The 12,706-nt window shown below is 46.6% G+C and overlaps 1 protein-coding gene across 1 annotated transcript in view; it reads left to right on the top strand.

Annotated features, from left to right (window-relative positions):
• Window positions 1–6,335, top strand: part of TGFBR2 (transforming growth factor beta receptor 2) — a gene marked incomplete at its 3' end in the record, with an annotated part of 61,154 nt that extends 54,819 nt beyond the window's left edge. The window contains exons 6-7 of the mRNA XM_084280295.1: window positions 2,625–2,752; window positions 6,156–6,335. Of these exons, the coding sequence (XP_084136421.1) occupies window positions 2,625–2,752; window positions 6,156–6,335 (308 nt within the window). The remainder of the gene's footprint in view (window positions 1–2,624; window positions 2,753–6,155) is intronic.
• Window positions 6,336–12,706: the final 6,371 nt, after the last annotated feature.

The raw sequence follows: 12,706 nt of genomic DNA, 5'->3' as shown, positions 1-12,706 counted from the left end.
TATATACAGCCATACACAAGCAGCTAGACACAAACTTCTTAACGTACCTCAAACTGACACCTGTTACATCTACTGTAGCGTGTCAACATGATCCATGAATAACCCCAGCTATTACTGCAAAATGTGGCTGACACCTGAGATTCCACAGCATAAGGATGATTTACTACGAGAGGATTCAGTGGGCTTTTCTTTCTAAGGGAAAAAGAAGCGAGATAATAAAGAGCAACAAGATGCTGCATGCCTCTCAAACTGATGGCAGGCATGCCTGTATTACTGTAAAGTCATTACAGAAAATTGGCACCTGGCCTCAATTTCTTTACCATAAAAAAACCCAAACAACCTCAAACCTGAAAAGCCTATTCAATCTTTATATGTGGAAGAAGAATGCTCATAGTATAGAAGGAATTACTCAAACAGTGAAAATGTATTACAAACCTATCAATTCCCTGGGAAGGCTTTTTCTTCCTTCACATGAACCATCTCATGAACCTGAATGGCCTTCGGACCGGGCTTAGTGAGAAGAAACAAGCCAGCACTGCAGCATCAGCTTCCCTCTCTTGGACATTCAGACTCCTCTGACCCCTCACGCTGCACGATTTGAGAGCCTTGGCTGGTGTCCAGGACCACTACCACAATCAAACCACGACTGATGGAGATGGTGTAGGAAATGACCATCTGGGTCATGCTATTTAAATTTTCCCAGCAAACCTTAATATTTTGGTTAGCTTTGAAAGTAGGGGTATCTACTTTGTAATCATTGTGCATCTGCTGTATACTAATGCAGGTCTGACCAGCAAGATGGCAACTTCCCAATTAACTTCAAGGACCAAAGTCTTGTAAATTTACTTTGGCTGAATATTGTCTAACTGAATGTGGATGAAACTGGTTTGCCTTCATGTGCAGGAAAGAAAGCAAAGCAGGTTTTGGCCCTTGAGTCCCCCCAAAAGTGTTATGTATGAGAAGATAGGAATTGTGTTTCGGGACTATAGCCACTCTCCAGAGCATTGTGTGGACAGTGGCCAGCACCAGATGGCTCAGGAGAAAGAAGTACAGCCCTGCAGGAGGCAACTGCACAGCGATCTGCTGCGCTGCACGCACAGTTGTTTGCAGCTGGATCTCTTAATGCTGAACGTTTAAAGCATAAGGTTTAACATCCCTTTGTTATCATAACTTGGCTGTTCTTTTTAAGCAGTAGAAATTCTTTTTCTGCAGCCTGATAAAGTCTTCATCTCGTGGCTGTCACATAGAAATGAGATCTACACCCTGTCTCTAAGGTTTTGGAGGAAAGTCCACCTTTTAGCTATGTTTGGTTCTACCTTGTTTTTATCACACGATATGACAGAAGGATCTGACCCTGATCATCAGTCATTTTCTGCATTTATCATATGACCCTTTACTATTCTTTCTGAAGTAAACAAAACCAAGCTTCAGGGGCTCTTCCCATTTTTTCTGGTCCTTTAATGATTGTTTTCACCTTTCTTGGAGCCTCTTTTTACCTTAAATGCCCCTAGAGAGTGGTCAGCAGCACTGGACATGGCATTTGAACTTTGGTTGTAATGTTAGGCAACAGTACGGACTCTGGTCTCGTTGTTCTCTATTCACATGTCTTTGGGGCACTCACATGCATCCTTCCAACTTGCAGATTACACTTCAGTTTTCCTTGCCCTCAATTAATTCCTAGAAAGAAATAAGAGGCAGCAGAACAGGCCAACTTCATAAATCTTTATCTAATACTAGCAAGTCATTAGGCCTGTGAGTAAAGTCTCCATCTGTTCCCAAAGAAACCACAGCATTTTCTACACTGTGTCAGCATCTACTATAATATTTCCGCTCTCAGAGATTTCTTGAGTTTTCTCCAAAGGTCCCATATGTCTGCCTCTTCCTTTCTCTCTCCAAAGAAAAGCAAAGAAAATATGCAACATGGAAACACAAACTAGAACGGCAGCAGCCCCTTCAGGAAGCTGTGCCCCCTGCATCACGGGCCAAAAATGACCCATTTTGGGAAAGAAGCCTAAAATAAGAGCAGACTCCTGCTTTATACAAAGGAACATGGCTCAGTAATAAACAAGGGCAGCACGGCAGGTTCCAGCACTGCTCCTTACTGCATCTGTGTCCTTTTCAAACAAGTATCTCCTCTTAGCCATCTGATACATCAACATCTATTGTGACCTAGTTAGATTTCAGTTTATATCTCACCTGGCAAGGGTGTGTAGACTCTGGAGGACCTAAGGGGGACCAGCTCTTGCAAGCCTGGCTGGCTCAAGCAAAACTCACCTTGAAGCTCCTGCGTGTTTTGCCTCAGCACAGATCAAAAGGCTCACAAACCATTACAGGTTACTCTGCTGCTCTGACTGTTGCTAATATGATTATGTACTAAAGGGTTTAAATGAAAATTGTTTAGTTGGCTAGGAAAGAAAAGGGGGAGGGGGGGTGGGAGAAACTCATTTGAAACATTTTTGAAAATGCCAACTGGCTTTGCTTTGTTTGGAGCTGGTCAAGCAGAACAGTGGCACTGAGCAGCTAATCAGTAGCTCCAACTCCTCCAGAGAACAGCCAGCTCCCTTCACGCTTGGCACGGGCACAGCCCAGCTGAATACCCTTGTGTTTGCTTATTCTCTTGGCAGAAGTGAAAGAGTACGAGCCCCCGTTTGGCTCTAAAGTGCGAGAACACCCCTGCGTGGAAAGCATGAAGGACAACGTCCTAAGAGACAGAGGGCGACCGGAGATCCCCAGCTCCTGGCTTAACCATCAGGTAAGAACACCAGATGTGAGGAAGGAGCTGAGAGCTGCGCTGTATGTTTAGCTGCTCCCTCAAGCCTGAGCCCGAACGCAGCCCAACAGGCCAGATTTCTCTTTTGCAAGGATTAGACCTCTGTCACACAGTGACACCGGTGCTGCCATGGTTGAGACACCACAGTGCTCTCCACCACGGCTACCCCAAAGGCCTGGGATTTCTGCTGCCCACCAGTGTAATCTAGAAACGATCGAAACAAAAAGATGGGAAACCTGAGACCCAACAGTCATCCAGCCACAGAATAACCAGGGCACGCTGCATGCAGGCTCTGAAAGGTCAAAGAGAAAAACTTCACACGTGGGCCCCTTCAGCAGAGAAAACAAGTCTCAGCACTTTATCATGGAGAGCAGTCATCCTTGTATCCCAGCTGTTGACAGGTTTAAGAAAATAGGAAATGAGTCTTCAGCAAGCCAGCGTGTTTTTATTCAGGTTGCACATTAGCAGTCCGTTTGCCTTGCATGGCGTGAAGCACTCTGTCAGCTTCCCCATTCATGGACACCAGGGTTGCACTTCCGAGGGGATAGTTGCAGCCTGATGTATCAGTAGAGATAAAATGACTATCACATCAGAAGCGAAGCGTGGTCATTCCACTTGTCAGTGAAATATGTCGAGTGGTCTTTACAGAGAAAGGGAGAGTGTTGTGAACATGTATAAAAGCCCAGGCAACCAGGATCAGATAGCATTTCCGTCAGGAGCAATGTAACACTCCCTTTTTCATCCCAGTTGAGATGTTAAAATCATAGCCTAACACCTACTTAGGAAAGGCCAAGTGAGTGGCCAAAATCAATCATCTTTCCAACTAAGAACAACACATCTGCCGTCTGATGACTATGGCAGAGCACAGCCCCTTCCAGGATCACAGGGACCATATGTAGTCACGTATGGTAAGTAGGGTTATTGATGCTTTAACTGGGGAGGAGCTGTATTTTGAGGGACTCCTGGATACCTGAGGCAACTAGTACTAAAACTTGACATTTCTAGAAGCCATAGAAACAACCATGTTCTCAGTGACAAGTAAAGCTGAGAGCTGATGCTAATATTCATCTTTATAAAAAAGAACCAGTTGCAGAAATTTTCTAAAAATTGTGAATGAGCTGGTAAAAGGAATTATGAGTTGGCTGCAGTTGAGTTTTTTTCCACAAAGCCAAAATGAGGTCCAAACTGGTAATACATATATGGTACTTTAGGAGAGCCCAATTAAGAAAGCAGAAAAGAATCCCAAGCCAGGTCATTTGGGAGAAAAACATTAAATAACAGAAAGTGCTTACAACTAGGAACAATGTGAGAACATGTCTCAGGATATTCAAAAGACATGATCTTATGTGTGGAAAAAAAAAATAAAGCAGGGTAGAGAACTGATAAGGGAAACAGAAGAACAACAGGAAGATCTGTGGTCAGCAAACTTGAGGATAATGACTGTTTTCTCAAGAGCAAAAGGAAACCTAACTCAGTACTGATCTGTGGCTGGATGGGAAAGAAAGATACAGCTTATGCTGATGCAAAGGCAGACATGGTCAGCAAATGTTTCTGTTCTGCATTTGGGAAGAGTCAGATGATGTGATAGAAGGTGATGAAAGCCCCTATAAAGCAAAAGTCATCCACACTTAAGGCAGTGTTGGGTGGCCCACGGCCTTGTCAGTGTTTGGGACGGGAGGACTCCTGCAGGCGCTGTGGCAGGGCGCTGCATTACACGGCAGTAGAAGTGAGCAATACCACTGGTCACGCCTTGGAGAGGGCTGTCCAGGGGTGCATTTCATGCACAGCCAGGCAGAGGGGCAAGCAGAGGTGTGCCAGCGTGCCCAGGGCGCTGGGGCGGGGAAGGGAAGCCCTGGGCTTGCGATCCCCGCGGTGCTCAGGCACGGGTTGGGCCTGCAGCTGTTCTCATGGCGTCAGACCGCAGTGTGTTGGAGGGCACGAGGCACTGGAGCGGAGCTGTGAGATGCAGTATGAACTTTGTCATCTCTAGATTTAGGCAGCAAGTAAAATGGTGGCAGATTTGTACCTTGGGGTCCTGCATTTGACTTCAGAGATTTCTCCTCTCTGTAAAACCAAGACCTCAGTGTGTCCCCAGTACAGGGCACCCCACCAACTGGGAGGACCACTTGTGTGTCACCAGGTCGGTCACAGCTGACTCCTGCAGGATTCAGCTGAGAGTGTGAGGCAGGGAAGGGATGCCTGATAACACGCTCAGGGGCATTTAATGAAGGTGGATTTAATTCCTGTCATCTGAATCCCTTCAGCGTTTCACATTGCGCTATCTAAAATGCAGTGACGCATCAGCTTCTGCAGGGCTGTGACAGTTTGCAGCAGCTGAGGATGTACTTTGAACTCCATAGAAGTTGCTCTTAACTGTAATGGCTCTTCCATATTCATTTCCTTCCTCCGCAGTCATGTTTTTGTAATGAACTCATTATTCATCGTGATAAAATTCTGGAATGGATTTACATACTACAATTTTTTTCCCCCCTTAATGAGATTTGTTGCACTATTGATTTCAAGTTAATGTTTAATATTTAATTTAATTTACTGCTTGTAATTTCAATGCCAGCAGAAAACTAATGTTATTTGTATACAGACAATAACATTCTGCTATTAACATTGACATCAGTCAACATCACCAATTAGGTAAATTATGCAATTAATGCAGTGTTGTGAAATGTTATTTTTTTTAAATAAGAAGTTTAAGATAAATCCTACTTAATGGGCTTTCAGTGTCATAAAGCAAAGCACACAATTTCCTGGCAAATACCTCATGTTTATAAAATGCATTACAGAGCTGCAACTGTTTTTTTGCTCCTGTAAACATGTGCATCAGCATTGAAATGAAGGTTAAATAGTTACATCTGTGAGTGACATGTGTTTAAGTGTTTGTGGGACTGTGGCCCATATTTGCACATAGATTTAGTTAGTCTGCGAGGAATTTATGAAGGGCTGATGTAGGGTCTGATATTGCTGGCAATCAGAATGTTGTTCAAAAAACCTGGACAGAATTCCACACAAAATCATGGGTTGAGAGGGGAGTCATCTTATCCAAGAATTCTGATCATATTCATTAAAAAAAAACCAAACCAACCCTACTTGATTCTATAGCACCAGGTCCAAAGCATCATTTTTCCTGTTATAAAGTATCAGAACATATGTCCAGAAAGGACAGTAGAAAATAAAGGGCTGAAAATGTTGTAGTAGGGTTTCTTTATTAAAAAAAAAAGTATGCCCCCATGACAGGAGAAGAGCCCTTCAAGCACTTCCAGGACACACAGGAATAACCCCCTGAAGTTCAGAGGACACTAAAACCACTCTCCCACGCGGGTATTGGTGGTGACTGGCCGTGTCACGGCTGCTCTCTCTGTGCTCTCTGCAGGGCATCCAGATGGTCTGCGAAACTCTCATTGAGTGCTGGGACCACGACCCCGAGGCCCGGCTGACGGCGCAGTGTGTCGCGGAGCGCTTCAGTGAGCTCAAGTACCACGACAAGCTCTCGGGAAGAAGCTGTTCAGAGGAGAAGATCCCTGAAGATGGCTCTGTGACCACCGCCAAGTAACACGCACCCTGAAACTCCAAAATGGAGGGAAGTCATTCCTAGACACGTTGACCTTGGCAAAGGAAGAAGTCTCGATGGGTGCCTTGACTTGCTTCCTGGAGGACTGAGGCTGTCACTATTCCCTTTAGGTTCCAGCTCTGGACATGGAGATGTAATCATGGGAATTAAAAGCTGGGGAGTAGGTGTCATACCCTAGCATTGGCTGCCAGCATCATGTCACAGGAGGAGCTATGTATGTTAGCACTTCCTCAGGAAATGAGATTTGAAAATAGCCAATAACATTATGCACTTTATTAATGCCTGTAAATAAGTATGAAATTGATATTTTTATATATATATATACATATATATATAAAAATGTGTGTGTATGTATATATATATCTATCTATATATCTACACCAGCCATGCTCTGAAAAAAAGAGAGGGTTTGTTGTTTTTTTCTTTTTAAAAAGTGCTTCCAAGAATCAACTGGTGCATCAGAGATCACTCCCCCTTAGGGAAGGGGCCTGGGGAGACTGGCGTAGCACGGCACCAGCAATTGTGCACTAAGCACTCTGCCAAAAAGATAGGGCCAGCGTGCGGTGAGAAGATGGCTTTCAAAGCCCGTGTGGTGAGCACCCAGCTCTGGCCCTGCAGTTCACGGTTGCAGTCTCGCAGCAGACAGGTCAACTTGGCTTTACAGTTGTACCTATGCATTCCTGTCTGCAGCACTTTTGGGAAGGTTCAGAGATGCCTTTGCCCTCTCACCTTAACCCCAGTGTCCCAGAACGGGAGTGTGAGGAGTTTTGGGTGCTCCCACACATGTGTTTCCATGCAGAGATCATTAACATTATATGTTTATTGCTTTGAATTCACACTGCTCGCAAGCAGGTTGCAAAATATCAGCGTGTCGAGTTTTCCCCTCCTCCCATCCCCACCCCCAGCCCGTAGGAAGCGAGGCAGGGCCAGCAGTACTCCGAGCAGATGTTTTATATTTGCTGTGCATTCTGAGCGCAGGCAGCACTTTGAGGTTGGGTTTTTCCCTTCCTTTTACCTTGGTTGCGTTGCTGCAAGAGCAAACAATTTTTCTCTCAGTGCTGCGTGTCTAATTGCTTGACACACCACAGCCTGACTCTGCTCTGTGCCTTCCAGAGAAGAGCAAGGACGGACCACAGCCGGTGCCTTTGTATTTGCAAAAGGACCCCGGAGGTGAGGGAAAACTCTGTAGCATTAGGTTAATGGCATATCCTGCCCTCAGCACTACTTGCTGCCCTCAGCAAGGCCGCAGTTAACAGAAAACAGGACACCCCAAGCTCCCCCAACCCCCCCCCGCAAACCCAAGAAAGACAATTTATTCCAAAAGGCTCCTTCAGACATTGCTCACATTCTCTGTGTTATCCAAAAGGTTTAGCTTGGTTGGCATCACATTGGGCCTACACAAATGACAGCAGCGTGCTTAGTAAGTGCTAACAATTTTGTCTTCAGGAGTTTTGTGGGATTTTTTCCACTGTTTTTTCCCCACAGCATGTAGGCAAGCCTTAGGAACTAGAAATCCACCCAGCACAAACCAGTCCCATAGAGATGCATCTGTCTGGTGCCATCGACTAACCACCTTTGACAGATAAACATCGATGTGTCTCTAGCAGACATCGCTGTGTGCACCAATAGGTATCCTGCTTATTCAAATAGGAACTAAGGTTTATGATGACAAATAACTTTATTTTGAAATGGTTTTGCATCTGCTTCTTTTTAATTATTATTATTTTTCATTTTAACCAAATTCCTCAGAAATATTTAAACAACAGACTGGGGCAAAAAGCCTCAACAGCTGCAGTGGAATTCAGAGGCTAAGATGTCACAGTTATTTGGCGGGCGGGGGGAGATGGGGAGGGGGCAGTTTTTTGGTAAAACTGAAGGAAAAAGCGGGCAGAGGAGCGGAGCTGCGGCGCTGTGGAGCTGCGGGGCCGTGGAGCTGCGGGGCCCGCTGCCCTCTAGCGACGCTGCAGCCGCCGCGGCGGCTGCCCGGGGTGGGGATGGAGCAGCCCGGTTCTTGGCCTCCATCCGCGCTGAAGGTCAAGGAACGGGGCCAGTAGTTCCTGACAATACTGACATTGTTATGGGTTGGGGTGTTTTTTGAGGTTTTTTGTTTGGTTTTTTTTTTCTTTTTTGGGGGGGGTTGTTTGGTTTTGGTTTTTTTTTACTACTACATGTAAAGGAAAATTTTTATTCTTTTAAGGAATATTTCACCTGTACATCATTGTATGAAATAGGAATGTGAACAGTATATACTCTTTTGTATATCAAATGTTTCAAGCACTTAACTTGCTTTGTAAACAGTTTTGGGGTTGTTTTTCGGGTTGGGGGGGTTGTTTTGTTGTTTTATTGTTGGTTTTTTTTTTTTTCCTGGTTTTGGGTTTTGTATAAATCAAATGTTTATTGGAGCAAATAAAATAACACCAACTCAATTTGTCTTTCATCTTTAGATCATCCAAAATAGGAAGACAGCGCTTTCTAAAATTATCTCTCCCCTAAAAGGATTCAGACTCACTCCTTCCCACCAGAGGCCTGGATGTCCCCAGTCAGTGTGTCCAACAGCCTTTGCTGACAACACCCTCCTCCAGTCTCCATCCTGCCCTTTGGCAGCACTAGCATGTATCCAAGCTTGCTGACCTGTTAGTCCCTACAGCGTAAAAAACCTTTACTAGTCTCAGGGGGAGGAGAAGAGGGTTCACAGCTGATGCTCTCCTACTTCTAAGTTGCTCAGTTCTCGGTGCAGATAAGGCCTTAGTTAAACCTCAGTCATTTTGATACTGGTATTAACGTGAGCCTGAAGACAGCCCACTAAATCTGTGTCACTGAGGAGGGCATGATTAATGTGCTTCTGCCTTTCAGCTACTGCTCTCCACTCAGTGCTTTCTCCTTTTTAAGCCGATACCCCTCCAATGGAAGACAAGCAGAATACAAGCAACACATAAAGAAAGAGTGAAAGAAAAAAAAGTGTGACCTTCCTCCCACCCCCAAAAAATGCCTCAAGTGTGACTTAGGTTGAATTTAAGCCTTCACACAGGATGCAATCCACCAGTGCCTGATTCCAGCATCAGAGACTCTCATGACATCACCCTCTTTTCAGGGAATGTCTTTAGGTGCTGACCCTCCCCTCCCCCAGAGCTTGAGTTTGGCTGCACTGAGTATTTTGGCTTTAACCTCCAAGTGGGGATTCCCCAAACAGGCACCCAGTGTTTCTGTTCATGCAGCAGGCAGAATGGGCAGGGGCCTCCAGTCCAGGCGCTGTGCTCACTGTTCATCTGCTCCAGGCTCCTGTTCCAAAACAGATCAGGTTTGTCAAGACCCCATTGACTTTTGAGTGTGTTCCGCACTAATGATGTCACAACCTTGCCCTCAGCACCTGGTTGTCCAAACAGAGAAGGCACACAGGTAGCCAATGTCAGAGGTGGTGCAAAGCATGGTGACCACATCTAGTCTGAAATGTCCAAGATGGGTTTTTTGTGAGGAAGACCCTGCCGAGGTGCCCCCTCAAGCAGGTAGCCGCAGGTGAGCAGCTCTTTCTTCAACCCAGCTCCCCTCTATTCCGCATTCCCGGACTCTAACCCAAGCTGCCCAGTGAGCATGCTCTGCAGCCAGCTGAACCCAGCTGCCTGGGGACACCACGGAGGGTCCTGCAGGCAGCTGCCAAAGGTGCAGACATGACAGGACCCCTGCTGCTGCAAGGCAGCACTGCCCGCACCAGCCTTGCACTTGCTACTCTACCACTGCGGGACAATGGGATGCTCTACAGCCTCCCCAGCAAGTGGTGACAGATCAGCCTTCCCTTGTCTCGGGTTCTGTGTGCCAAGGCCAGGTACAAAGCACCTCTCAGCTTCCCTATGGGCACGCAAAGCCTCGCTGCCCACACCTCGGTGGTTTAGGCCGCAGGCAAGCCCAGCACCGCCATGGCTGGGCCCAGCATCTGCTAGTGCCCTGGTGGCAATGCCATGCTGGCTACATGCTGGCAAAGATCTTCAAGCCCTGACATCCTGCTTACACTGTCTCAAAGTCTAAATCCTTTTGCCATAGCAAGGCAAACGTTGTTGAAAAAACACATACAAAGCCTGTTAAGAAATGTCGCAGGCAGACAGCACACACCTTTCATAGAATCATAGAATGGTCTGTGTTGGAAGGGACACACCCCCACACCCCCCCACCCCACCCCCCCCCCTCCCCCAAGGATCACAGAGCTCCAAACCCCTGCCACAGGCAGGGACACCAACCTCCAGGCCTGGATCTACACAAGGCTGCCCAGGGCCCCATCCAACCTGGCCTTGAACAGCTCCAAGGAAGGGGCATCCACCACCTCTCTGGGCAGCCCATTCCAGCCCCTTAACCACCCTCTCTGTAAAGAACTTCCCCCTAATATTTAATATAAACCTTCCCTCCTTTAGCTTTAGTCCATTCCCCCTTGTCGTGCCATTAGCTACCCCTTTAAAAAGATGATTTTCCCTCCTGTTTATATGCTCTCTTCAGGTACTGGAAGGCTGCAATGAGGCCCCCCCTGCAGCCTTCTCTTCTCCAGGCTGAACAAGCCCAGCTCCCTCAGGCTCTCTTCATAGGGGAGGTGTTCCAGCCCTCTAATCATCTTCATGGCCCTCCTCTGGACCCTCAGACCTTTCAGTCCTGAAGCACACCATATCCTTGAAATAAAGTACTCTGCGTCCTTTGAATTTATTGTTTTTCCAATTAGGGCTTTTGTCCACCTTTCTTATCCTCAATATGGTATTCAGCATTCTTCTCTAAGTAGCTCTTAATTAGCATGTCACTCAGCATTTTATCACCAGGGTACACAGCAAGGAGGCTCCAGCTGTGCGATGCAGAAGTCAGTCCTGGGGTTTACTGCCGCACCACATAATGGGCCAAACTGGATGGCAAAGTTTCCCAGTGCAGCCTGTTACCAGTTCATACAGCTCCCAGCACCCCAGGGATTTCACCTCTGTAGGATATTCCCAACTGCTACTGGGATAGGCACAAACAATAAAGAAAAGAAAAAAAACCCAAAACCCAAACATGACCCAGCTCCTGAGGGTGGGGAAGACAAAGCAAGGCATTAAGACATCAGTATTCTAAATGCTCCTGGAGACGAACTGGGCCACATGCAGAGCACCTGCAAGATTGTCTCTTGTCAAGCCAGCTGTGCTGGGACCCAAGGGCTTCCTTTCCTTCCAGAAGAACAGTGATTAATTTATCTCCTGATCCTTAGCTTGTTCTCTCTCTCCTGCTTGCTTTTCTTTTTTACTTCTTTTTTTTTTTTTTTTGGCATTATGTTTTTAATAAAATGCTGCCCATGGCTATTTTTCCCTCCAGCCACAAAGAAGATGATGGAGTGAATTCTGTTCCAGACTGTCTGCTTCTTGTTCCTGAATGCAGTTTGGCTGCGTTCATGCTGCTTATTACTTGGCAAACATTCCTGCAAGTGGGTGCACACCATGTGTGTGTTCAGAAGGCTCTTACTGGGGGGGGGGGGGCAAAAATTCCACAATTCCACTCTCCTCCTAGAAAACAGTGTTAGTGTAACTGATGCACCTCACTGCAGGTTGTTGGTGAGGTTTGCTTTTTTCAGGCACCCATGCCCTGCTGGGTGACATTTCCCAGCATGACCCACAAGGCCCAGTTGGTGTGAGCCTGTGGTGTCACAGCCTGGCTGTTCAGACCTCTGCACTTACTGGTCATTTATTTTTTGACCCCTGGCAGCTGGAAGGCCTTGCTCATGAGCAGAAAGCTGAGGAGAAAAAGTCAGTGGTTCATTTGAGATGGCCACATTGTGTGGCTCCTCGGAGGACTGAGCCCAGGTAACAGTTTAAATTCTGGCCTGATGAATGCTTTGAGCGCCATCTCATCACTTCATGAAGAGGCAAAGGGGACCTCACCATCATTTCTGCTCAGGCTGGAGCTATGCCCTTCCTCCTGCATCCCTCTCTCTCTCTCAACCCCCTCATTTTCCCAGCAGGGACCAACCTGATCACCGGAGTCTGTCCTGCTCCAGAAACAGCACCTGAGCACATCCAGCACACACAGCTGCTTCATATGCCACCACTTTGCTTCTTTTGGGCTGGAGCCATGCAGACAAAGCAGAGCTCAAAAGAAATACACATCATACTTGTTTCTAACCAGCTTGCATGGAGCTGGTGGTCAGGTCTCCAGCCAGGTTTGCTGGCTTTCTGCTCCAGCATGGGCTCTTGCATGAAGGACCTAAGGTACTTCAGATAACTAAGGACCAGGGCTGTCTCCTTGGTTTTCTGAAGAAGATGATCACATTGTCACCCTCCCGGCACCCTGGCATGAAGCTTTTGCTAGTTTGTCATCCACATAGGTGACTTGCATTACTCCTCCTTCATCCTCAA

The sequence above is a fragment of the Gallinula chloropus genome (genome assembly GCF_964237585.1).
Source record: "Gallinula chloropus genome assembly, chromosome: 2".
Taxonomy (NCBI): domain Eukaryota; kingdom Metazoa; phylum Chordata; class Aves; order Gruiformes; family Rallidae; genus Gallinula; species Gallinula chloropus.
Note: the sequence above shows the minus strand (reverse complement) of the source record. Positions and strands in the feature narration are given on the sequence as shown.